The sequence below is a fragment of the Schistocerca gregaria genome, chromosome 7, assembly GCF_023897955.1.
Source record: "Schistocerca gregaria isolate iqSchGreg1 chromosome 7, iqSchGreg1.2, whole genome shotgun sequence".
NCBI classification, from domain to species: domain Eukaryota; kingdom Metazoa; phylum Arthropoda; class Insecta; order Orthoptera; family Acrididae; genus Schistocerca; species Schistocerca gregaria.
Window position 1 is genome coordinate 22,723,968 of NC_064926.1, and position 25,259 is coordinate 22,749,226.

Below are 25,259 nucleotides of genomic sequence, written 5' to 3' on the forward strand. Positions count from 1 at the left end.
TAATCTCTATGTCTCAGATAGGATATTTGAAAGAATTATATTCTTTTCTTCACATTTACAGTATAGTTACAGTAACAAAGTCTATCAATCACTCATTGAAATAAATATATCTAACTAGACGATGTATCGTGATGGTGACATAACCCATAGTGGAACGGCTTCAAAAGTGAAACACTACACTCTGTGGAGAATCTCCTCATTTCTTAACAGTCCACTGAATTTTCACCTTTTTCCTATAAAGCCACATGTCACCAACTAATATTATCTTCTTTTTAGTATTTGCCATAGTCCCTGATTCAACAACAGCTAACAACTCTCTATTCAGTGTTCCTGTCTAACAGTTTACCAGATTTGTAAAACAATATATGGACAAGTTCCCCACGACCTCATGAAAAGCCGACTGAAAACTACGCGCAGTGAGAGCTTTCACGAAGGCCACGTTATGCCCGGGTTTGGAGAAAATCCCTCAGACTGTCAACAAAGGAATAAGTCAGTCACCCGTAGTTCGGACCGTTTTCCGATAATCCAAGCTTTGCTTCCCCTTTTCTCAATGATTCACAACTGCAGACGTACAAAATTACTCTCCGCATTGACATCCGTATCGAATAACGACTCTCCCAACAGTCAGTCCCTACCAGCTGGGAAAAAGTACCAGTCCAGCCATCATTCAGTCTCGAGACTTTCTTTTGCAGCATTCGTTGTAGTTGCCACAATTCATTTTACTATTCACACCTTCTAGTACAGATGTAATGAGTCTTGCCATCTATCTTTTACTTATTTTTGGCACAAACTTTTAGGTCAAAGATGCACTTCTGAAAGGAGATAGGCCTTTTCGAGTGAAATATTTTATTTTACATCACACCTGAGTCAACCTGGGGTAGGTCATCTGAATTACTAAAATTCTTGGAAGATACTACCACGACAGAATTGTTCCCGTACGTATGCAGGGTTCTGAGACGGGCGAAATATCAATTGATTTCAAGGAAAAATAGAATAATATCGAAGAAAAGTACTGGCTAGGCCATTAACAAATCATCTGTCATGGTTGCAGAGTACCCACACGAATTAACTTCAGGACGATGGAAAGACTGGTACAAGCTGATCAGGGAAAAGAAAGTTAGGGTTCACAACAAACTTAGCAACTCGCGAAATAATACTGATCCTACGGCTTATCTTAGAAGATAGGTTCACTAACAGCACACCCACATTTTTTGGAAAAGGTTTCGATAACGTTGAATTAAACACTCCATTTCAAATTGTAAATTTCCACACAATAAACTAACATTAAAACCGAGGAGTGTCGAGTATGGTTAGGGATTGTATAAATTCCTAGCTACGTCTAACACAGGGCATTATGCAGCTGGTTGGGAGAGGACCTGCCTGCGTGGGTGGGATCGCAGCCTGACCGCCGCCTGCAACAGCCTAGTCGGGAAGACTGACCGCGCTTTCCGCCGACAAATCCGTAGCAAGTTGAGTGTGGCAGGGCAAAAGGGAAAAAGACCCTCCACTGACAAATATCAGAAAGGCTGAGTTTCCTTAGCCATAGTCTGCAGACCTGTGTTTACCCCTGGAATGCTGAGTGAACTACTGATAATGGTGAATGCAGACTACGGATCTGTATCGTGGGAATTAAGACGTTATTGACGTAGAGAGTTTTCTAATATTATCGTTCGTTCCTACATCAACTGCGTGACAGCTTCACTTTTCAGATGATCGGACGAATGAAATGCTGAGTTTCTCTGACGTGTATAATTTTTTTTTTTACATCAAAACATTGTATACGTTTTACTGTCACTAGTACGAAAAACGTAGGTATGTCTGAAGATCCATTACAGAGCAGACTAGTACGGGAGAATAGAGCCTTCCTCGTCAAAAGGAGTCGTATACCATCAAACATAGACATTAAACCGAGAAAAACTTTCTGAAACTGTACGCCTGGAGGCAGTATTGTGTGAAGAAGACTCATGGACTATGGGAAAGCCGGAAAAGAACAGCATCGAAGACACTGGTTAATAGCGTTACAGGTGAACACTGAAAACTAAGTCCACTGCTAATATAATAATAAAGGTCCTTCGCAAAACCAGGGAGCATATACATAACAAGAAAACAATAGCTAGAAGAAGTTGCACGAAGATACTGCATGTGTCAACATGTCGTGTGTAACTGAAAGAGTAGAATAAGGCAAAAACTGTAGGGAAATACGCATATACAAGAAATAATTGAGCAGGCCACAAAACTGATAACACCCCACCCCCAACCCAAAAAAAGTGTCCTTGGCTTTCTTATAACCGGAAACTCGGTCCCACACGCCCGGTTACTAAGGATTTACAGAACATGAAACACAGTGCAATTTCGAATTTTCCACACATGCTATCCATTGTCAGTGGTGCAAATCACACAAACAACAAATTCCAGAGCAAAATATCCTACGACTAGTGGACCGTGCGGGTAGGACTAATAGTATTAGAGACTGTACCGCATTATTAGGCCTCTTATTCGCATCAGCGAGTCATTTATTTGCATCGTCGAATATTAAGTTCGTAAGTTATTTTAACCCGTTCGGTTATCATGGAGCTGCGACGGTAGCATTGCCCCTGGCCTTCTTTTTTATCAGCAAACGTCGGACCCAGTAATTTTCATGTCATTGACTAAGGACATAGCCCGAGTAATTGTAAATCTTAGTAAACTTAATAAAACAATTATGAAAGCCCTCCGGAACTCTCCGCCACCTAAATAATGTCGTGCAGCACCAGTAGGTCGTTGGATTTTAATTTCGTAAGCAACACTCGAAAGCAAAGAAAAGAAAATTGAGCATCTGCTAGATGAGTTTGACTTTAGAAAAAAACAGAGGCAGCAATGAACCATCTCTGAAGCTACGCTTTAGAATGAAAGCAAGAATTACAAAAAAGTTCGACAAAGTAAAATGGCACATCATGTTCGAAATTCTCAGAAAAATAGGTATAATCTATGTGGAAAGGCCGGTTATATACACACATCAAAAAAACTTTTACATCAGCCCGTTTCCCAGAACTCTGGAAGATAGAAGTTGACTGTGGACATCGTATCACTGACACAGTCCCTTTGACTGTTCAGAGATGTCACTAAACCCGCCCAAAGATGTAAACACCCAAACATGAGCAGCGCCTATTTGACGGAGGGGCTCCGACAGCCGATCAGTTCCAGTCATTCCACCAGGAATGAGGTGCACGGCTCGTGTTGTCTGTAGTTCAACTATGCCTAGATGGTCAACACCGCGGTTCCATCGCGTCCGCATTGTTACTTTGTGCCAGGAAGGACTCTCAACAAGGGAAGTGTCCAGGCGTCTCGGAGTGAACCAAAGTGATGTTGTTCGGACATGGAGGAGATACAGAGAGACAGGAAGTGTCGATGACATGCCTCGCTCAGTCCGCCCAAGGGCCACTGCTGCAATGGATGACCGCTACCTACGGATTATGGCTCGGAGGAACCCTGACAGCAACGCACCATGTTGCTTTTCGTGCAGCCACAGGACGTCGTGTTACAACTCAAACTGTGCGCAATAGATTGCATGATGGGCAACTTCATTCTCAACGTCCATGGCGAGGTCCATCTTTGCAACCACGGCACCATGCAGCGCGATTCAGATGGGCTCAACGACATGCCGAAAGTACCGCTCAGGGTTGGCATCACGTTTTTTCACCGATGAGTGTTGCGTATGCCTTCAATCAGACAATCGTCGGAGACGTGTTTGGAGGCAACCCGGTCAGGCTGAACACCTTAGACAAACAGTCCAACGAGTGCAGCAAGGTGGAGGTTCCCTGATGTTTTGGGGAGCCATGACGTGGGGCCGACTTATGCCGCTGGTGGTCATGGAAGGCGCCGTCACGGCTGAACGATACGTAAATGCCATCCTCCGACATGGACGACAATTCGCGTCCCCGTCGTGCACATCTTGTGAACGACTTCCTTCAGGATAACGACATCGCGAGACTAGAGTGGCCAGCACGTTCGAACATGCTTGGAATAGATTGAAAATGTCTGTTTATGGACGACGTGAGCCACCAGCCACTCTGAGGGATCTACGCCGAATCGCCGTGGGACAATCTGGACCAACAGTGCCTTGATGAAGTTGTGGATAGTATCCCACGACGAATACAGGCATGCACCAGTGTAAGAGGACGTGCTATTGGCTATTAGAGGTACCGTTATGTACAGAAATCTGGACCACGACCTCTGAAGGTCTCGCTGTATGGTGATACAACATGCAATGTATGGTTTTCATGAGCAATAAAAAAGGCGGATATGATGTTTATGTTGATCTCTATTCCAATTTTCTGTACAGGTTCCGGAACCGAGGTGATACCAAACTTTTTTGATGTGTATACTATGCTTACAAGAAAAAAGAGGGAAAATAAGAATGGTAGGTCAACAACAAAGTGTTTGGATTATAAAGCGTATAAAGACAGCGATGCAGTTTCTTGCCACTACATTTCAATCTGTATATCTAAGAATCAATAACGGAGATAAAGAAATATTCAGAAGTGAGATTAAAATTCAGGGTTAAAAGACATCAATGATAAGATTCGTAGACAACAGTGCTATCCTTAGTGAAAATGAGAAAGAATTACAAGACCAGTTGAATAGAAAGAACAGTCTAATGTGCACACACTATCGACTGAGGCTAAACCGAAGAAAGTAATGAGGAGAAGCAGAAACGAGTGTACCGGTAAATGTTCCATCAGAATTAAGAGAAGGAATTCTGCTACGTTGGGAGCAAAATAATACATGACGGACTAAACAAGAATGACCTAAAAAGCAGATTAGCACAGGCAAAAACGACCGAAAGATAATTTCATGTTCCATGGATCATTTTTGCAGGTGAATCGTGGACTGAGGGGAAAACCGGAAAAGAAGGTAATCGAAGCGTTTGACATAAAACGACTTTGAAAATTAGATGGACTGATAAGAAAAGACATGAGGAGTTTCTCCGCAAAATCGGCGAGGAAGGAACATATGGAAACATTGACATGAGGAAGGGACAGGATGATAGGTAATGTTTTAAGCTATCAGGGAATAACTTCCTTGGTACTAGAGGGATCTGGAGAGGATGAAAACTGCAGGGGAAGACAGAGACTGGAATAGAAAAAGTAAATAATTCGGGCAAACAAATAAATGACGACATGGGGGGCTACTCTGAGATGAAGATGTTGGCACAGGAGACGAATTAGTGGCAGGCCGTATCAAGACTGTCAGTAAGCTGGTGACAATAAACCTTAATAACTGGTGCGATAACTTAATTTCCATTTTTGGATGTTAACAGATTTTTGTATAGTGAAATCGAGTACACCGGTTGTGTAGCAGGTAAAAACAACGCCAGTTTCCCGGGATTAGTAACGTCAACTAAGATCACGGTGTGACTCAGTGCGCATTTTTAATAAAAACATAGTTGGTTACCATACTGTTGTAATAGTTGCAAAGGAATGGACGTCTCTAAAAAGGGCCATCACAGAAGTTGGGAAGGAAAACATAGGTACAAAGAAGGTAGCTGCGAAGAAACCATGGGTAACAGAAGAAATACTTCAGTTGATTGATGAAAGGAGGAAGCACAAACATGTTCCGGGAAAATAAGGAATACAGAAATACAAGTCGCTGAGAAATGAAATAAATAGAAAGTGCAGGAAAGCTAAGACGAAATGACTGCAGGAAAAATGTGAAGACATCGAAAAAGATATGATTGTCGGAAGGACAGACTCAGCATACAGGAAAGTCAAAACAACCTTTGGTGACATTAAAAGCAACGGTGGTAACATTAAGAGTGCAACGGGAATTCCACTGTTAAATGCAGAGGAGAGAGCAGACAGGTGGAAAGAATACACTGAAGGCCTCTATGAGGGTGAAGATTTGTCTGATGTGATAGAAGAAGAAACAGGAGTCGACTTAGAAGAGATAGGGGATCCAGTATTAGAATCGGAATTTAAAAGAGCCTTGGAGGACTTACGGTCAAATAAGGCAGAAGGGACAGATAACATTCCATCAGAATTTCTAAAATCATTAGGGGAAGTGGCAACAAAACGACTATTCACGTTGGTGTGTGGAATCTATGAGTCTGGCGACATACCATCTGACTTTCGGAAAAGCATCAGTCACACAATTCCGAAGACGGCAAGAGCTGACAAGTGCGAGAATTATCGCACAATCAGCTTAACAGCTCATGCATCGAAGCTGCTTACAAGAATAATATACAGAAGAATGGAAAAGAAAATTGAGAATGCGCTAGGTGACGATCAGTTTGGCTTTAGGAAAAGTAAAGGCACAAGAGAGGCAATTCTGACGTTACGGCTAATAATGGAAGCAAGGCTAAAGAAAAATCAAGACGCGTTCATAGGATTTGTCGACCTGGAAAAAGCGTTCGACAATATAAAATGGTGCAAGCTGTTCAAGATTCTGAAAAAATGTACAACAACCAAGAGGGAATAATAAGAGTGGACAATCAAGAACGAAGTGCTCGTATTAAGAAGGGTGTAAGACAAGGCTGTAGCCTTTCGCCCCTACTCTTCAATCTGTACATCGAGGAAGCAGTGATGGAAATAAAAGAAAGGTTCAGAAGTGGAATTAAAATACAAGGTGAATGGATATCAATGATAGGATTCGCTGATGACATTGCTATCCTGAGTGAAAGTGAAGAAGAATTAAATGATCTGCTGAACGGAATGAACAGTCTAATGAGTACAAAGTATGGTTTGAGAGTAAATCGGAGAAAGACGAAGGTAATGAGAAGTTGTAGAAATGAGAACAGCGAGAAACTTAACATCAGGATTGATGGTCACGAAGTCAATGAAGTTAAGGAATTCTGCTACCTAGGCAGTAAAATAACCAATGACGGACGGAGCAAGGAGGACATCAAAAGCAGACTCGCTATGGCAAAAAAGGCATTTCTGGCCAAGAGAAGTCTACTAATATCAAATACCGGCCTTAATTTGAGGAAGAAATTTCTGAGGATGTACGTCTGGAGTACAGCATTGTATGGTAGTGAAACATGGACTGGGAAAACCGGAACAGAAGAGAATCGAAGCATTTGAGATGTGGTGCTATAGACGAATGTTGAAAATTAGGTGGACTGATAAGGTAAGGAATGAGGAGGTTCTAAGCGGAATCGGAGAGGAAAGGAATGTGCGGAAAACACTGATAAGGAGAAGGGACAGGATGATAGGGCATCTGCTAAGACATGAGGGAATGACTTCCATGGTGCTAGAGGGAGCTGTAGAGGGCAAAAACTGTAGAGGAAGACACAGATTGGAATACGTCAAGCAAATAATTGCGGACGTAGGTTGCAAGTGCTACTCTGAGATGAAGAGGTTAGCACAGGAAAGGAATTCGTGGCGGGCCGCATCAAACCAGTCAGTAGACAGACGACCAAAAAAAAAAAAAAAAAAAAAGGTGGGGAGGGAGAGAGGGAGTGGGGCAGACTGGCCGGAGGTCGTGAGTGTGTCGTTTCTCTAAGAAGAAACCAGAGACCAGAAAGTGCCTTTTACTGCCCGAGCATTAGCAGAAATTTCCTGAGCTGGGGGTTAATTAATATTTGTATCATAGTGCGAAAGTGGTCGAGTTAGAATCAAAGCCTGACGTGGGTCTGATTTCGCTGTTCGAGAAAAGCAAATATTATTTGATATCAGTGGCCAAATTTTATTTTTGTTTTTGCCATTTGCCACAGTTACAACGAGGGTGTGGTCGTTTAGTCGTATACGACGAGCAAGATAAATTCTCAGTAGAGATTCTAGGTATCTCCTGTAATGGTAAATGATAAACGTGATAAATTCATCTAATTTCTTCAAACAGAAAAGAAATGTGTTGAACACAGACCACAGTTGAAGCAAGTTCCATTGGCCCAATAGTGACAACCAGTCAAATATGCATCTAGAAAAATAAAGAATAATTGGTTAATTGGTCTCATTCTGTTAAATAATCCATTATATATTATGGGAACCTAATGAAGTAGGAATTAATAATTTGAGAACTGGTTTTGCTATAGCCCTCTCGAGTTTAATTATTCATTGCTATCAGATTTTCAATTACCTAGATGATTATCTTTTCAACTAAAGTAACTGGCGGCACCAGAATGAGCTACATAAAAAGAAACAGTAATCGAGATTCTGAGCATTATACTTAACCAGAAACAGGAACATTTCAGACCATTGTAAAGAAAAAGAAGATAACATACAATGGCCTGGCATCTTAGTGAGCTCGCCTATCGCCTATAAAATAAGTGAGTTAAATTTCCGTTAGAGGATTGAACCTACGATCTGGAATGAAAATATTTGTCATTTGTGACATTCCTAAAACATAAATCTTTGCTAAGACATTGCTGTCCTCTCCCCCCATCCCATACTAACCTCCCAAAAAATAAAAAAAAATAAAAATCATACATTCATAACAGCATCTCTGGAGTCTAGTGCGCAGAGAAACATTCGTATAGGCGACGGACCGTTTATATCTAAGGGACAAAATAAAATAAACAAATGTAGCGTCATACCTATCACAATCTTGATACGTTCTGTAAGCTAGTTTTCTGTGATTTTTTGTGCGGTACACTTCCGTAACATTTGGGAGTCAAATGTAGTTACTAACGGGTGTCGTCACATATCGCATTCTGTTAGTTGTAATGTAGGCTACTTTGTTTACCTAAAGTACGTAAAAACACTATAATGTTTAATGATATTAACGTACAAGCCATCTCCATGTAATAAGCGTTGCAATGTGTACCTGTAAATTTATTTCAAAGGAATGTTGACAGCTTCGCTGATTTTACACCGTACAACATTAATGTCGTATGTGGAACACAGACAGGAGCCAAAAGATGGAGAGTCGATTCCAGTGGATGTAATGGCCCAGAAGAGATATTATTATTATTATTATTATTATCGTCCATTATTTACGTGATTTTGTGTACGAGGGAAAGTCAATTATTAGCCACAAAGCAGTTATAAAATTTTATTGTAAACAAATAGGAAACTTAGAAGAACATAATTTTTCCGACATTGTCTTCTTACGTTTCAGCGCACTTGGTTCATCATTGTACAAGCTTCCCGATGCCCTCGCAATAGAAGGTTCTCGGTTGAGCTGCGAGCCACGAATGCACCGCTTCTTCGGCTGCTTCGTCCGAGGCAAGTCGGCGGCCCCTTAAATCGCTGTCTGAGTGGACCGAACAAGTGACAGTCAGAAGGGGCGAGATCGGGACTATATGGAGGATGAGTCAGTACTTCAAATTTGAGTTTCTGGAGCGTTTCAGCAGTGTGGGCAGCAGTAGGCAGGCGGGCACTGTCGTGCAACAACACAGCACCTTTCGACAGCAATCCTCGGCGTTTGCTTCGAATTGCAGGCTTTAGGCTGGCGGTAAGCAACTCACTCTAACGTACACTGTTTATTGTTGTGCCCCTTTCCCCATAATGTTCCAGTACTGGACCTTACGCGTAGCAAAGAACCGTAAGCATCAGTTTTCCTGCGGACTGTTGGGTCTAGAAGCTTTTCTTGCACGGAGAATTTGTATGTTTGCATTCCATACCTCGCCGTTAACACTCCGGCTCGTAATGATGGATCCGTGTGTCGTCACCAGTAATGATCCTGCCTAAGTAGTCGTCCCCTTCGCGTTTCTTTATGCGAGTGTGTGAGTAGTTTTGGGGCACACACTTTATGAAACCCAAGTCTGTTGTGGATGACTTCGTAGGCCACGCGGGATTAGCCGAGCGGTCTAGGGCACTGCAGTCCTGGACTGTGCGGCTCGTCCCGGCGGAGGTTCGAGTCCTCCCTTGGGGATGGGTTAAGTAGTGTGTAAACTTAGGGACTGATGACCTCAGCAGTTAAGTCCGATAAGATTTCACACACATTTGAACTTTTTTTGATTTCGTAGGCAAACCGTGACTAATTTGCAGACGATGTGCCACTTCGTCATAATTAATAATCTGTCTAAGAGAATCATTCACGTGAATGCTCAATGAATTCTTCATTTGTGCCGGTAAACGGTTGTCCGGCTCCTTCGTCGTGCGTAACACTTGTGCGATCATTTCGGAATTTTTCAAACCATTCGTAGACACTCCGTTGTGGCAAAACCCTGTTTCCATACTGTACCGAAAGTCTTCGATGAATTTCGGTCCCTGATACGCCTTACGACCACAAAAAACGGATCACTGAAAGTTGCTCTTCTTTTGTGCAACTAGACAGCGGAGGAGCCATTGTTAACAGCACGCCAGCGATAACGAAACTAACCTAACAGCTTGAAAGTTGCAAACATATAACGACAAATAAATAAAGCATCGACGTAAAACGACGGCACTGCCAAACTAAACAAAATAACTAAATTGCGGATAATAATGGACTTACCCTCGTATGTCGTAAAATGGTGGACTGGGATAACGGCGGTTGTCAGCTACCTGCGCATCAACTGCTTCACTAAATCGATATACATGTGACTGGTTTCCAAGATATATTTCATGACGATCATGTATGCTGCGTGAGTAGCCACATGAATATAGTTAATTTACAACCTATTTAAAAAAAGTACGTAGTGGCTGCGTACTTCCCGAGGTGCTACCGTCAACAACGATGGCGAGATTAAAAAAGACGGTCATTATTATTACTGATGCCCGGATATTTATCCGCAGGTCACTATTATTGCAGATACGGGCATCGGTCCAGACCTCTTTCTGTGACCAGCCAGCTATTGTACTCGGAACATTTGAATTGGCAGTTGACACCTACCTCTAGCTTGTCGGTGGCTCGGCAGTGAAACTCCTACTCTACTGACAGAAGTGCAACGCCTCTGCGTTTCCTCGGGGCGTCGTGTTAAGGCGGAGACAGCTGCTCGCCACGGCCGCGCGGCAGCAGGGGACACGTGGGGACTGGCCGGGGAGGTTTGTTTTCGTAGCTCTGCAGGCGCTGCTTGCTGCACGCCGCCGCGCCGCTCACACGGGCTCCCGTTTTTTCTACCCCTCTGCCGGCCTCTGCGTCCCATCCCTCGTCAAAAGAAACCGGTACCAGGGAGGGGCGCGCGCTTGCTCGGAGCGGTGCCCTCAAGCTGCGCGTGTAGCAGCTGTTACTGTCAGCTGCCGCACCAGCCAGCCACGGCGGTACCCGTCTGTGCACCTCACCTGCCGCACGGCAGAAACTCACTTTGTACAGCAATAATACTAGCAAGGGCAGGCCTTTCTAATTACTGTACAGATACGTTGCGTGCTGTTTGACTGACTTGACTAGTGTCGCTCATCAATTCTGCTCCCGCAGCTGGGTGATCGGACTGGCTGACTGCCACGCAGAGGACCCAGGTTCAGTCCCCGGTACGTTTCCTTGGCGGGAGTATTGGAATCGGTCGAGTCACACTCCTGACGCCAACTGAGGAGCTGCTCGCATCGAGAAGCAGCGCCTCCGACAGCGACCGGGGGAGCACTGCTGGCCACAGGCCCTCCAGTCGGCATCCAGGTGACGCCATTTCCTGGAAACGACACCGCGGTCACTCGGTCCCGGTTGGCCCGCCTGACACGTCAACGGTGGATAATTAACACGAGCGTTTTCGCTCATCGGGTGAGAGGGCCTTCAGATCTACATTTGTACTCTGCAGAACACTCTGAAGTACATGGCACAGGCTACTTAGCACGGTACCACATATTAAAGTTTCAGCTCTTCTCAGTATCGTATGGTGCCGGGAAGAATTACTTCTTAAATGATTCGTTACTACACAGCAAATAGTCTAATCTTTATATATTACTGACATCGTCAATATGGGGGCGACCTACAATATTGGTAACTTAAGTAAACTTAACAATCCAAGACAGGTAAAAGAGCATTTCATTGAATGGCTGGTTTTCTTCAGAGCTATGTCGTCATCATCGGATCTTACGCTTTTGAATTTTGGCAACATATTTTCCATCAGTGTTACAAGTTGCTTCACATTACAGATGAACTTCCCACTGCCACGAAGATCACAACACGTCGGCATGTAAAATGTAAAAATATTATGTAGAAACCAAACATAACTACACTGCGCCGATTGCAAGTGTTGGTGCTCAGTACCAGCTGACAAGTGATACAAGTGGTGTGAGAACGATCTCCGTGTACGTCCATCAGGCGGCAGTGCGCCAGTGTAGGCACAACGATCTCCACGTACCTCCCTGAGGCTACACCGTGCCGGTGTCAACACAACGGTCTCCATCTACGTCCACCAGGTGCCACAGTGCCAGTGTAACCACGATGGTCTCCATGAACGTCCACCAGATGGCACTGTGCCACTGCAAAACGACGACCTCCGTGTGCCACGGTAGCTATGTTTATGTTGGGGCATTTGACATGCTGATGTGTTGCGATCTTCGTGGTAGTGGGAAGTGCAACTGCAGTGTGAGGCGACTTTAATACTGATGGATAATACGTTGTAAAAACTCGAAAGAATATGATCCGATGACGGTAACATAGCTCCGTCGAAACCGACCAACAAGAAAATGCCTTTTTTAGCGATACTGCCTTGCGAAATTTTCTCAGGTAGCATAGTCTTGCCTTCACGGTTCCGATGAGAGCGTCACGTAGGGGCTGAAGAATGGATTCTTCATTTAATACTGACTTTTTTTACAAAATTTGTTAACTGTACACCTTCCATCCAAAAAGCTTCGACGCTGATTTTACTACTGTCGCGTAAGCGACAACAGCGTGGTAACTAAGGTGACAGTTACCACTAGCAACTTCAAACAAGAGATGTGCATTCCATCAGTGGACGTGTAAGCATAGTGCGTGGACGCGGCTGTCTCACAAATCACAATGGAGTAACATCTGTTAAATGAGGAGCTCTAGACATTGTCCAGAAAGTTCTGAAAAAGAGAAAAGTGGGTGCAGGTGCTGACCCGCACTCCTTGACTCACAGGCAAAACCGACGCACGGACGCCGGCCGCGACTTGATTGAAACGCAAGCATCAGCAGTTCCTTTCTGGGGAAAACCGTCACCGTTGACGAAACTCCACGTACGAATCTAGCACAAAACGACAGAGTGCAGAAACTGAAACAAAGATTGGACTATTTGACGATTAACCGTCGTTGAAGCCCACGTGACGTGCGAAACGAACAACATATCAAAGCAGCGCTTACTGTTTCAGTTGGTTGAATGAAACTTCTGCACAGTGTACGCTAGCGGGGAGAGACTACACAGAACATCTGAAGGAGCATAAACCACTATCTTAAATTTTCTTTATTTTTTATTAATCCTGTGTCAAAATTTTTTTTACCAACGGGTACTTTTCCGGGTTAATATTCGTTACCTTCGAGAGTGTCTGCAAAATCATGTTTTTCAGCATTTCCGTGGCGCTCTACCGCAACTCAAAGAAAACCAGTGACCATCCGTGCTGGCCTTCTTTATATACGGCCAGTGTTCCCTGCTTCTCCTCTTCGTTTCTTCAACAACCAGGGTTCAAAATACCTATCTCCAGATCAAAATAAACCAGCACTTTAGCGACTTTGGCTACGACAGGAATACTAAATTTTAATTGTTAATATCGTCTGCAGTCATACGGGAAAAAAGCAAAATCGAATTTCCAATTCTCTTTATCCCTCGATAGTGATATAACGCAGTTCAAATTTTCAGTAGCATTTATTTCATACTTTGTAACAAAAATCTCGAGGGGAATGAAATGAACAAGGGTAGCACTGACGTACGCCTACAGCCGTAAGTGAAACGCCGCTACCGTAGCCACGTCTGCAATCGGGAACCCAAGGATGGCGAATGTGAAGTAGGTTCAAATGGTTCGAAAGGCTCTGAGAACTATGGGACTTAACATCTATAGTCATCAGTCCCCTAGAACTTAGAACTACTTAAACATGTCACTGTTGGGTGGTCGTAAGGAGAGGATTTCCGCTTGGTGTAATGACTGGCAGTTCTCTTTACATGCGGGGAAAGGCAAGATAATGCCGATGACAAAGACAAAAGAGCTGTTGTACCCAGCTCATCTCTTACATATATCTGCTGACAAAAGAAAAAAATGAAGCACCTGGAAGTGGTGGAAGAAAGGAAAAGAAATTGCGCCGGTTGAGAGGTTATGTGATTTTTTGTTATTCAGTGATTAGAAAATCGAGTGAGATTTACACAGGACTTGTCAGTATAATCCCACTTGTCAGTACGATATTGTGGCCACTCTGGCTTGGAAGGACGCACTATTTCGGATGAGAAGGCTGTCTTTGAGCCATTGCATTCTCTTTCATTACGGGTCCTCTATTCCTGGATCCTGGCACCGGGGTAAAGTTGACGTCGGAGCTGATCGCACACACGTTCTATCTGGGAGTGATCAGGGGTTCTCGCTCACCACGGTAGTATCTCGACATTGTGCAGAGTGTTCGTGGAAACACGTTCCGTAAGTGAACGAGCACTGGCCTGTTGAAAAGTAACGCGTTGCTAGTGTCGCATGAGAAGTAATACACGAGGGTGGAGTACATGCGTGACGTACTGCTGTAGTGTCAGTGTTCCCAAGGCCATGACGGCAGGAGTAACACCCGTCGAAGCTCTCCAAAACATTGGAAGAATCTCAGCAGGTCGCCGCCATACTCGCTGAACATCGGTGAATACAACGCGACGCCATTCATCAGAAGTCCACGCTTCCCGGTCCTCACACACACACACACACACACACACACACACACACACACACACAAATGGTTCAAATGGCTCTGAGCACTATGGGACTCAAAGAACTACTTAAACCCAACTAACCTAAGGACATCACACACATCCATGCCCGAGGCAGGATTCGAACCTGCGACCGTAGCAGTCGCACGGTTCCGGACTGCGCACCTAGAACCGCGAGACCACCGCAGCCGGCACACACACACACGTGGCACCGTAGTCCCCTAGTGCAGGTCCGGCTAATCTCTGACCAATGGTGCGAGATGGCACAGAAAGCAGCAGGCAGTCCGCCTCTTGCTCTCGGGTGGCGTCCGCAGACTGAAGTGTTGCGACGTGCTCGGCGCGCAACACGGCGATCCTGCCTTTCGGCGGACAGACGTGGCTGACCAGAACCTCTACGACGAGTATGCCTGCCGTCCCGTTCTGCAGCTGCCCACTCCCTGTTTACTCTCACAAACAAATGCCCTCGAAAATCTGGATCAGTACGATTCGTCCGAGGGGCCAAATGGAGACGCACAACGAGGCTCCTAACAAACTGCGGTAACGCTGGCTCGCACGTGTACCGGGCAGTTCCGTGTCGTTCAGTGATCACTCGACACCTGGCGCTATGGACGCCCCTTGTGTATCCTACAACGCCTGCTAGCGACCCTGAACACTAACGAGACTGAAGCACGCTGGCACAGTAAATTGCAAATCATCTTTTCTTTCGGGCAGGGTCTTTAGAGATCGTACCACAAGGCGACACGAAACTAAATGAACACGTGAAATTATTAGTTGCGTGTCCGGAAGGAAGACTTAGGCGTGTTGGAAAGGCTTCGAGAATCTCTCGACGCATCTGCGAAGGAAACCGCTTACTGCGTGTCTGTGTGACCTATGTCTACTACTGCTCAAGCGTTGGGGTCGTCAGTGGAGGAGGCAAATATCGGAGATATTCGTAGACGCTCTGCTAGAATCGTAACGTGTCAAATATATCCCATAGTAAAATGTAGCACAGATCGTAATATTTTTCGCGATTTTCTCCATTATTTTGGTCGTAGAATTCTGTTTGCTGGTCCGTAGTTTTAAAGTATTTATTTAGAAAACGGAAGTTAGTCAGCTACACTTTGTACTTCATTCACCTATATATTTTTTCGCGACTAGTTTCCGGTCGCAGACCCTGTTCGCGTATACAGCCAAGATGTCGAGCTGCGATCTGGCTTCATGAGAAGTGGCAGCTGGCAGCGGACCCAGCTGGGCAGCTCGGCTGCGCACGAGAGTGAGCGCCAGCAGCAGGCAGGCGGTCCGCCAGCGCGGCCGACGTTCTGTCCCCACCAACCCTGTCACTTCCGACGCGTGCACGCCTTATTGCCTGCGGGCTCCGAGGCGACGGATTTATCGCCGATTCGTCGCACAGGCCACCACGGTGCTGGGATCTCCATCATCCATCCTATTCACGGATTAGGCTACCTATACGAGCATCGGCGTCGGCATCGGCAACGTTCACGACGGCCCCCTGTGAGCTACGGAGAATTCGCGCGGTACGGTCGCATCAAACCGCCAGCGCCAGTTCAGTCTCGTCACGTGGGCGGCGACTACTGGCGACAACCTCGTGGGGCCAGCCATCCTTCCACACCGCCTCAGAGGCGACGCACGGCTGCACTAGCAGCAGATGACCCCGGCTTTCCGGGCGGAAGACGTGCCTTTGGCGCTGCTGCAGCTCACTGCCCTTTCCAGTGTCGGCCTAAAACACCGGTACAAACATGACGTGTGTCCTCATGCATCCGTTTATCCACTGACACCTGCTCTGTCAAACATCCTTTATTTCCACCTTCAAGTGGTGTACGTTGCTCGGGATGTATCACCTTTTTTGCTCCTTCTCTCGCCGATAGTTTATTGCAATTTGTTTCCATTTAGTGAAATCTCCATGGATACAACGTATGGTTGTGAAACTTATGTTCCCAAATTAGGTGCTGAAGGAATCTGAGACGCTTTGGAAGAAAGAGTTTGTTATCGAAAAACTCTTTTGGGTAAATTTAATGGATGCGCGATGTAGGAAGACGATGCGGTAATTGTACTACTCAGGCGCGTGTCTCTCTAGGAACCGTAAGAATGAGAGAGGGCAGGACCCGCACCGAGGCGTACTCACGCTCTCCTTTCCCCTTACTCCATAGACGAAAGGAATAGGGCAGAAAATTGTACCGTTGGTACAGAGCGCCTACGGCCATGTGCTTTACAGTGGACCACTGGGAAACATTTTAGCTTGTTCAAATGGTTCAAATGGCTCTGAGCACTATGGGATTTAACATCTGAGGTCATCAGTCCCCTACAACTTAGAACTACTTAAACCTAACTAACCTAAGGACATCACACACATCCATGCCTGAGGCAGGGTTCGAACCCGCGACCGTAGCGGTCCCTCGGTTCCAGACTGTAACGCCTAGAACCGCTCGGCCACCATGGCCGCCCTTTAGCTTGTTCCACTAGAAAACAATCAAAGGTCGAGTGCTGATACAGATGTAGGTGTAAACGTTCGTGGCCAGTGCTTTGATAGAGAGGCGCCCTAATTCGACCTAAGTGCAGGCACAATTACGATTTCGAAACGCTTCTTGTAAAATTATCATTGAAACTTCGTGGCAGATTAAAACTCCGTGATGAGCCATCACTCGAACACGGAACCTTACCTGTTTTGGGTTCCGCTCTTAGCTTCTTTATTGCGGACCAGTCATCTAAAAGTTTATAAACGACAAAATTTTCGCCGTTTTACCATTCAGTACCTTCAGCATATGTCAAAAGTATCGCGCAAAAATCTGTATATACATGTCGCCGTCGAGTGAAGTATGTTTGACATCGTCAAATGGAGAATGTTTGACGTCGTCAAATGGGGTACGTTTGACGAAAGTGTGTGTAGATTTCTGCGTGACATGGTTGACATGTGGGAGGGACGGTGCACCGCCACCGCACTTGACGGTAGCCCTATTGACCATATTGCAATAGTGGACATAATTAAGAGACAAATGGCAAAGAAGCTGTCATTTAGAAAGCTCTTACCTTGATCGGCAAGAGCCGTTCCCAAAGAGTCAAGGCGCCGAGTTCAACTCCACAACATATAAAATTTTAGTCTGCAAGAACGTTTCAAAATAGCATACAATCCGCTGCGGAGTGAAAGAGCGTTTCTGGAAAATTATAATTTATTAGAAGGGAGTGGAGTCGTGCTGGTTTCAGTGTTCATGCTTTTGGCAGTTCGTAGGTCAGTACTTAAACTAGTAAGTGAGGTGCAGTGTTTGCAGACAGAGTTAGACCCAGAACCGTAAAGGGTGTTAGTCGGCGTTATTAATGTGCGAGGTATTGGACGCAGACGCGCTGTCGGCCACCGGGTGCTGCGGTTGGTGAGGTGCGCCGTGCGGTGCGGTGCGGTTAGTGTGTGACACACAGAGGCTCGGCTCACCCTCCACGATGGTAGGCCCGAGTTCGAACCTCAGGCGGCCCATCGGCCCCGACCTCGCAATAGTCGCTGGCTGGCCCGCTCTGCCGCCTACAACCTGCACGCACACAGAACACAACAAGTACACTGCCGAGGGGCGCACAACACAACAACACTCACAAAAAATACACTCATTTTCATACAATTCTGGTCGCGCACGATTAGCCCAGCGGTCTGAGGCGCTGCAGTCATGGACTGTGCGGCTGGTCCCGGCGGAGGTTCGAGTCCTCCCTCGGGCGTTTGTCCTTAGGATTATTTAGGATAAGTAGTGTGTAAGCTTAGGGACTGATGGCCTTAGCAGTGAAGTCCCATAAGATTTCACACACATTTGAACATTTTGAATATACACTCCTGGAAATGGAAAAAAGAACACATTGACAACGGTGTGTCAGACCCACCATACTTGCTCCGGACACTGCGAGAGGGCTGTACAAGCAATGATCACACGCACGGCACAGCGGACACACCAGGAACCGCGGTGTTGGCCGTCGAATGGCGCTAGCTGCGCAGCATTTGTGCACCGCCGCCGTCAGTTTCAGCCAGTTTGCCGTGGCATACGGAGCTCCATCGCAGTCTTTAACACTGCTAGCATGCCGCGACAGCGTGAACGTGAACCGTATGTGCAGTTGCCGGACTTTGAGCGAGGGCGTATAGTGGGCATGCGGGAGGCCGGGTGGACGTACCGCCGAATTGCTCAACACGTGTCGCGTGAGGTCTCCACAGTACATCGATGTTGTCGCCAGTGGTCGGCGGAAGGTGCACGTGCCCGTCGACCTGGGACCGGACCGCAGCGACGCACGCATGCACGCCAAGACCGTAGGATCCTACGCAGTGCCGTAGGGGACCGCACCGTCACTTCCCAGCAAATTAGGGACACTGTTGCTATTGGGGTATCGGCGAGGACCATTCGCAACCGTCTCCATGAAGCTGGGCTACGGTCCCGCACACCGTTAGGCCGTCTTCCGCTCACGCCCCAACATCGTGCAGCCCGCCTCCAGTGGTGTCGCGACAGGCGTGAATGGAGGGACGAATGGAGACGTGTCGTCTTCAGCGATGAGAGTCGCTTCTGCCTTGGTGCCAATGGTGGTCGTATGCGTGTTTGGCGCCGTGCAGGTGAGCGCCACAATCAGGACTGCATACGACCGGGGCACACAGGGCCAACACCCGGCATCATGGTGTGGGGAGCGATCTCCTACACTGGCCGTACACCTCTGGTGATTGTCGAGGGGACACTGAATAGTGCACGGTACATCCAAACCGTCATCGAACCCATCGTTCTACCATTCCTAGACCGGCAAGGGAACTTGCTGTTCCAACAGGACAATGCACGTCCGCATGTATCCCGTGCCACCCAACGTGCTCTAGAAGGTGTAAGTTAACTACCCTGGCTAGCAAGATCTCCGGATCTGTCCCCCATTGAGCATGTATGGGACTGGATGAAGCGTCGTCTCACGCGGTCTGCACGTCCAGCACGAACGCTGGTCCAACTGAGGCGCCAGGTGGAAATGGCATGGCAAGCCGTTCCACAGGACTACATCCAGCATCTCTACGATCGTCTCCATGGGAGAATAGCAGCCTGCATTGCTGCGAAAGGTGGATATACACTGTACTAGTGCCGACATTGGGCATGCTCTGTTGCCTGTGTCTATGTGCCTGTGGTTCTGTCAGTGTGATCATGTGATGTATCTGACCCCAGGAATGTGTCAATAAAGTTTCCCCTTCCTGGGACAATGAATTCATGGTGTTCTTATTTCAATTTCCAGGAGTGTAAAATTCTTGTGAGTTGTCCACTGTGTTATGTCGTAAAATGTAGCAACGTTTCGGCCAGTTACAATACCTGTTTTCAAGTTGGTGCATTTTACGACTTGACGCGGTCGACAAGCCACGAGAATCTTATGGAAATTGTCTCCTGCCGCAAATGCCTACGACCTTACAAGTATGCTTACGTTGCTGTATTGGAGGGTAAAATAACGTGTACTTTAAATGATCTGTTTGCATCAAAACACCTTTTTTATCTCCGATAATATTTCCTGGAGTGGCGCTCACAGTCATATAAAACTTTTTAAAGGACACCGTTGCAGCGTTCGACCGTTAAAATTATTAATTTGTGAAGTTGAATATTAAAATTTAGGTCTCTGACCATTTTTAAGTGGAACATTTCAGCTGTTTCCACGTGAAAATAGCAAAATGCCGAAATTCCAATTGTAAATAAATAATTTTAATAGTGTAAGGCGATGACCCTATCTTTTAGAAAAGTTTATTATCCCCTTAGTTACTTAGAAGATCCCGTTTGACTCATAGACAAACTTACGATGACCTCTTCTTTAACATAAAGCTTCTCAAGCAAGTTTCTGAAAATAATGTGAGAGCGTGGAGACAAATGTAGTCTTTGCGGTGAATTTGCTGAGAGTAAGCAGCCTACATGACATGGCTTCATACAGTGAAGGAAGGTACAAAGAAAGACACTACCGGAAATACTGTTTTTTTGGTACGGAGGGTAATCACGACCTTTTACTTATCACATCGGAGGAATCGAGTTATGTAATTAATTACTCGTTTGGCTGCAAATATACGGCTACAGTCCTGCTACACACTGAAACCACGCCACCACCGTCCCGTAGCGCATCGCCAGAGAAGCCGAAACAAAATAGCGTAGCCCACTGACACAGCGGAGATTTTCTTTTATTCTTGCTCTTCTAGCCGCGTGATGCCGTACTGTGGCCTGGGAGTTTCACTGTTTACCGGAACTGCACACACTTTTATGCAAACACAGAAAAATAAATTATTCGTAACTTTCCTTTTTGGTATGACACTTAAAATTTTTTAATACTCCTTTTACGTAAAATACCAAGTTATTTGCTGTTAAGAAACTTTTTCATTTTTACAACCGCTTCCATTCACTGAACGTCCTCAGGTGGCAGGAATACTTTGATCCACGGGAGAACAAATAGAATACAATTTGGTTTTATGAAAATTGTTTGCGAAACTGTTTTCATATGTACCAAATCACTAGGCAAGATTCTGGGCACGTGTCACCTAAGGATATGTACTGACGTAGCCAGTAGTGGCACCTAAAGCATTTCTTACCAGAAATTGAAGCGGTGATTTATATGTACCTGACGGTATGAATACTTATCGCCGTATAATATGCAATATGCATAAAGTTATTTCGTACGTCAAAGAAAAAGTTATTTCGTATGTCAAAGAAAGGCTAACTTAATTTTAAATGAACACAGTTTCCTTTGTTCTGTGTTGCATTAAGTTTCATTGATGTAAATGTGAGTTTTTAAAAATTGTATGAAATTAGTTTTTACACCTACTTCACCCATGAACATGCCGTGATTTTTCCATCTGAATTGTAGGAGGAAGACGGAGATTTGAATACGTCCAACAAATAACTGAGAGTAAAAGCAACTTTGAGATGAAGAGTATGGCATAGTATAAGACTTACGAGCTAAAAAAATAAATCTGTGTGAGTTCCTTTCGACGAAGCTTTTTCCCCTCGTTGTTAAAGAGACTTATGTCTCGCCCCGATGAAACACCTGTCAGTGCGGCTGTGAAGGTAACATAGTAACTTCCTGTAGAATACAGGCAATGCGGCAGTAGTATATATACATACAAGAACCAACAAGTGATTTGTCTACATAAGTATAAGCGGCTACTGCACGGAGAGTTGTTACATCACAAGCAGCTGCCTGACATACGTACAGTGACTCAGCTGCCCTGACAACCCTGCACTGTCCACAAATGGCGACAATAGTGAATCGTCGTGCAAATCATTCGAGGGAACACATTAGTCCCGAGAAGGTAATGGTTGAAAGTTCGCAAAATCGAAAAATTAAAATTTGTTTTTGGAAGGACCGGAATGAGTGACGGGATTGTTTGACCGCTGTCCTGGCGCTACGTCGTTAGCTGGCTGTTGCCTCTGTTTGCCAGAGGCATTAGCCAGTTAGCGCCTGGCTACTGGCTACAGCTCCGTCTGCCCGCGGCACAAGACCTCGGACAGAGGACAACTTAAACATCCCGCCGGGTACCGACTGGTCTGACCTGCAGTTGTGGACCAGTTACAACAATGGGAAGATTTTTAAATGAGGTCTCGAGGCATGGATATTCGGATCTGTTAACTCAGCACCTATGAAAGTAAATTATTACGCGAAACATGCCCAAATATCATAGCTCGCAAAATATATCGCACACAGTGAATATTGTAGATACATACTTGGCAACAACGATCTATTCATGTGTTAAATACACATTCTGTACATGGAAAATGAGCATACTTGTTGACGTCGAAGACCTCTCTATAATATTTCCTTCTTTTGCGGTGAGTATAGTGCTAAAACTAATAAACAGAAGCAATGGCGATCCTTTTGTGTATACTAAAATCCTCACTGACGAGTTGGTTCGGTGAACAGAGGTGAATGTGCGAAATCTGTGGAGTGGACACCCATTTGTAATAATGATTGTCGGGATTTCCTGAAATATTTCCACGAGCAGTAGAAAACAAACGATTATTATCGTTCAACAACGGCTAGAAAACTCTCGAAGTTTTGTTTTACTCTACTGTATCCAGTTGTCACATTTTACTGTAAGATAGCAGATACAGCAGTGTTTACAAAATGGGGGCCAGCTAAAAACAGTGAGCGTTCTGTACTCTTGAATATCATCTGTGTGTTACCACAGTTCTGCGCCATTTACGAATGAAACACGGGATGGAATGTTGTAAATGTGATCATGTATATGATGAAAAACACGACAGCAACCTGTGGCCACTTGAAGTATTTACATTTATATCACTCTTCATCTTCGCAATCAAAGACCTTCACAAAACTTTGAGTCTTGTACTTAATTAGGGTTTTGTTTTCTTGGGTTATGGTAGCAAACTTTGCCACAAGGTGCCCAGAAGTCACAGATACAATACACAAGTCTTATTAATTGACAGAAATTCATATGATAATGAAGGTTTAATCGCCCAATACGACAGGCCTTGAGGGAATAAACATAAATTATGACCAGTACTTCGTACCTTCTATTTAAAGTACGTCTACGTTCATAGCAACTTGCTACTTTCGAGACAGACTGAGGAGCAATGCGCTAGGAGTTTACTCCACACGAAGATTTACCAACAGACTGATGTGTCGATTTATTGCCACACCTTGACAGTGTGACGTGGTGTTGGATGCTGCGTGGCTAAACGCGATACCGTTATACCAAAGAACGCTCACAGATATACATTAACGTTCTAACAACCGCCGTTATGGCGGTTATATGGTTATATGGTCACGAATAACCATTTCTCGATACCCCGAAAACGATTGCAAAAAAATGGTTAAATGGCTCTGAGTACTATGGGACTTAAATTCTGTGGTCATCAGTCCCCTAGAACTTAGAACTACTTAAACCTAACTAACCTAAGGACATCACACACATCCATGCCCGAGGCAGGATTCGAACCTGCGACCGTAGCAGCAGCAGCGCGGTTTCTAACTGAGCGCCTAGAACCGCGAGGCCATCGCGGCCTGCAAACGATTGCACTTAAACACGTTAGTGATAGAAAGGTATTGACTCAGAACCAGCGCATTCCAAGGACTGACAATGGCGACACACAAAGAAGTTGGGAAGAAAGCCGGTGAGCTTTTTTTCCCCCTCCTATAGTGGGTTCTTGAGTGTCAGTACTTCCTTCCGCTGCCCTTCGATCCGTTCTCCCACAAAAATTTTTTCTGCCGCAGTGTAGGACGGTGGTCGCAATAAAAACTCTTTCCTTAATCTAGCGAGCGACAGTCCCATTGGTGTAGGCGATAGAGTGCTCTCTCCTTGCTCGCTTCACGGCCATATTGTCACATTTGTGGAAATTATATAAGTAACGCGAAGGCAACTCTGCAATTTCAGAAACCGGCCAAAAGCTCGCCCAACAATATCTTGGCACAAGGTTTCTTTTCTCTCTGGTTTATTATGGGAATAATTATAAATATTGATATGACACCAAAAGCATAAAACAAACGGATTACTTTTCCCGGTCTGAAGACGTACGCTCGCAGCGGGAGCAGCCGTGGCAGTAAGCCCCCCCCCCCCCCCCCCCACCCTCCGGCGCCCCCCTCTCCCCACTGTCTGGACTGTTACTACCAACACGTTTTCTAGGCAGGAGTCGCTTGTCTAATGCTCGGCTCCGGTTGCTGCCTCTTCTGCTTTATGGAGAGGGGTGTCCGCCCTCCATCGCGCATGCACTGCTACGACATTCTCACTGAAACGTTTGTCTGTACATACACAGGCAAGCGACTGTTTTCTCAGTGACGTTGCGCATTATAAGCGTCCTGCACGGTGCTACGTTTTGTGATACTGGTTAGGTGGACGCATTCTACACCTACCTCTACATCTACACTCTGGAGGCCACAGCGCGTGTGAGTGGACGTCACTTCTGGTACCGACACTCCCTTTCCCTTACAAGAACGATACGCAGGTAGAGCGACTTTCGAGAAGCCTCCATAAAAATAATTTCTAAACCTCTCTGTGGTGCCAAACGGCTCTCTTGTAGCGCTATCTGAGGACTTTGTTCAGCATCTCCTTCAGCTATCGTGCAAACCACGCCACTGGTCGTTGGTTCTTCTCTACCTCTTATCAATCCAATTTAATAAGGATAATTATGAAAAAGGTAGAGGTATCACATCTTTCGCAGCTGCATATTACGCAGGAAGAGTTATGAACAAAATCATTATTTTACGCACGACATACAAGCAGGAGTGTAATGAAACTAAAAAAAAAAAGATCGAAAGTTCTCCGTTTCTTCTAGCAGAAAGTTGATGAAATCATCAGATTCTCAGTGCAACATTTCCATTAACAGTTTTTCACGCATATGTTTCTCTCTCATTTAAACAATTCCTTGTCCAGGCGCCTTGTTTACTTCTTCTTGTTGTTGCTCCTCTTTAGACACAGTGCCAGAGTCAATGTTAGAAATGCTTCAGCTACATTCCTAGCTCTTCTCAGTAGCGCCATAATATATCATACACGAAAAGCGTCTGTTTCAAAAGTAAGGTTAAATTGACATGTCTTTTTGCTGCATGTACGGTCTGTCTGTGTGGCCCGTCTGTAGCCAATTTGACAGACAAATTTTCTCTTTTACGAGGGTCTTAACAAGTATTTAAAAGTTTCATGGTTCATTCGAAGAAATTTGATGCAATC

At 45.3% G+C, this 25,259-nt stretch overlaps 1 protein-coding gene across 1 annotated transcript in view; it reads right to left on the reverse strand.

Moving 5' to 3' along the window:
- Positions 1-25,259, reverse strand: part of LOC126281741 (uncharacterized) — a 500,256-nt gene that overhangs the window by 291,332 nt on the left and 183,665 nt on the right. The window contains exon 2 of the mRNA XM_049980928.1: positions 18,048-18,141. Within this exon, the coding sequence (XP_049836885.1) occupies positions 18,048-18,141 (94 nt within the window). The remainder of the gene's footprint in view (positions 1-18,047; positions 18,142-25,259) is intronic.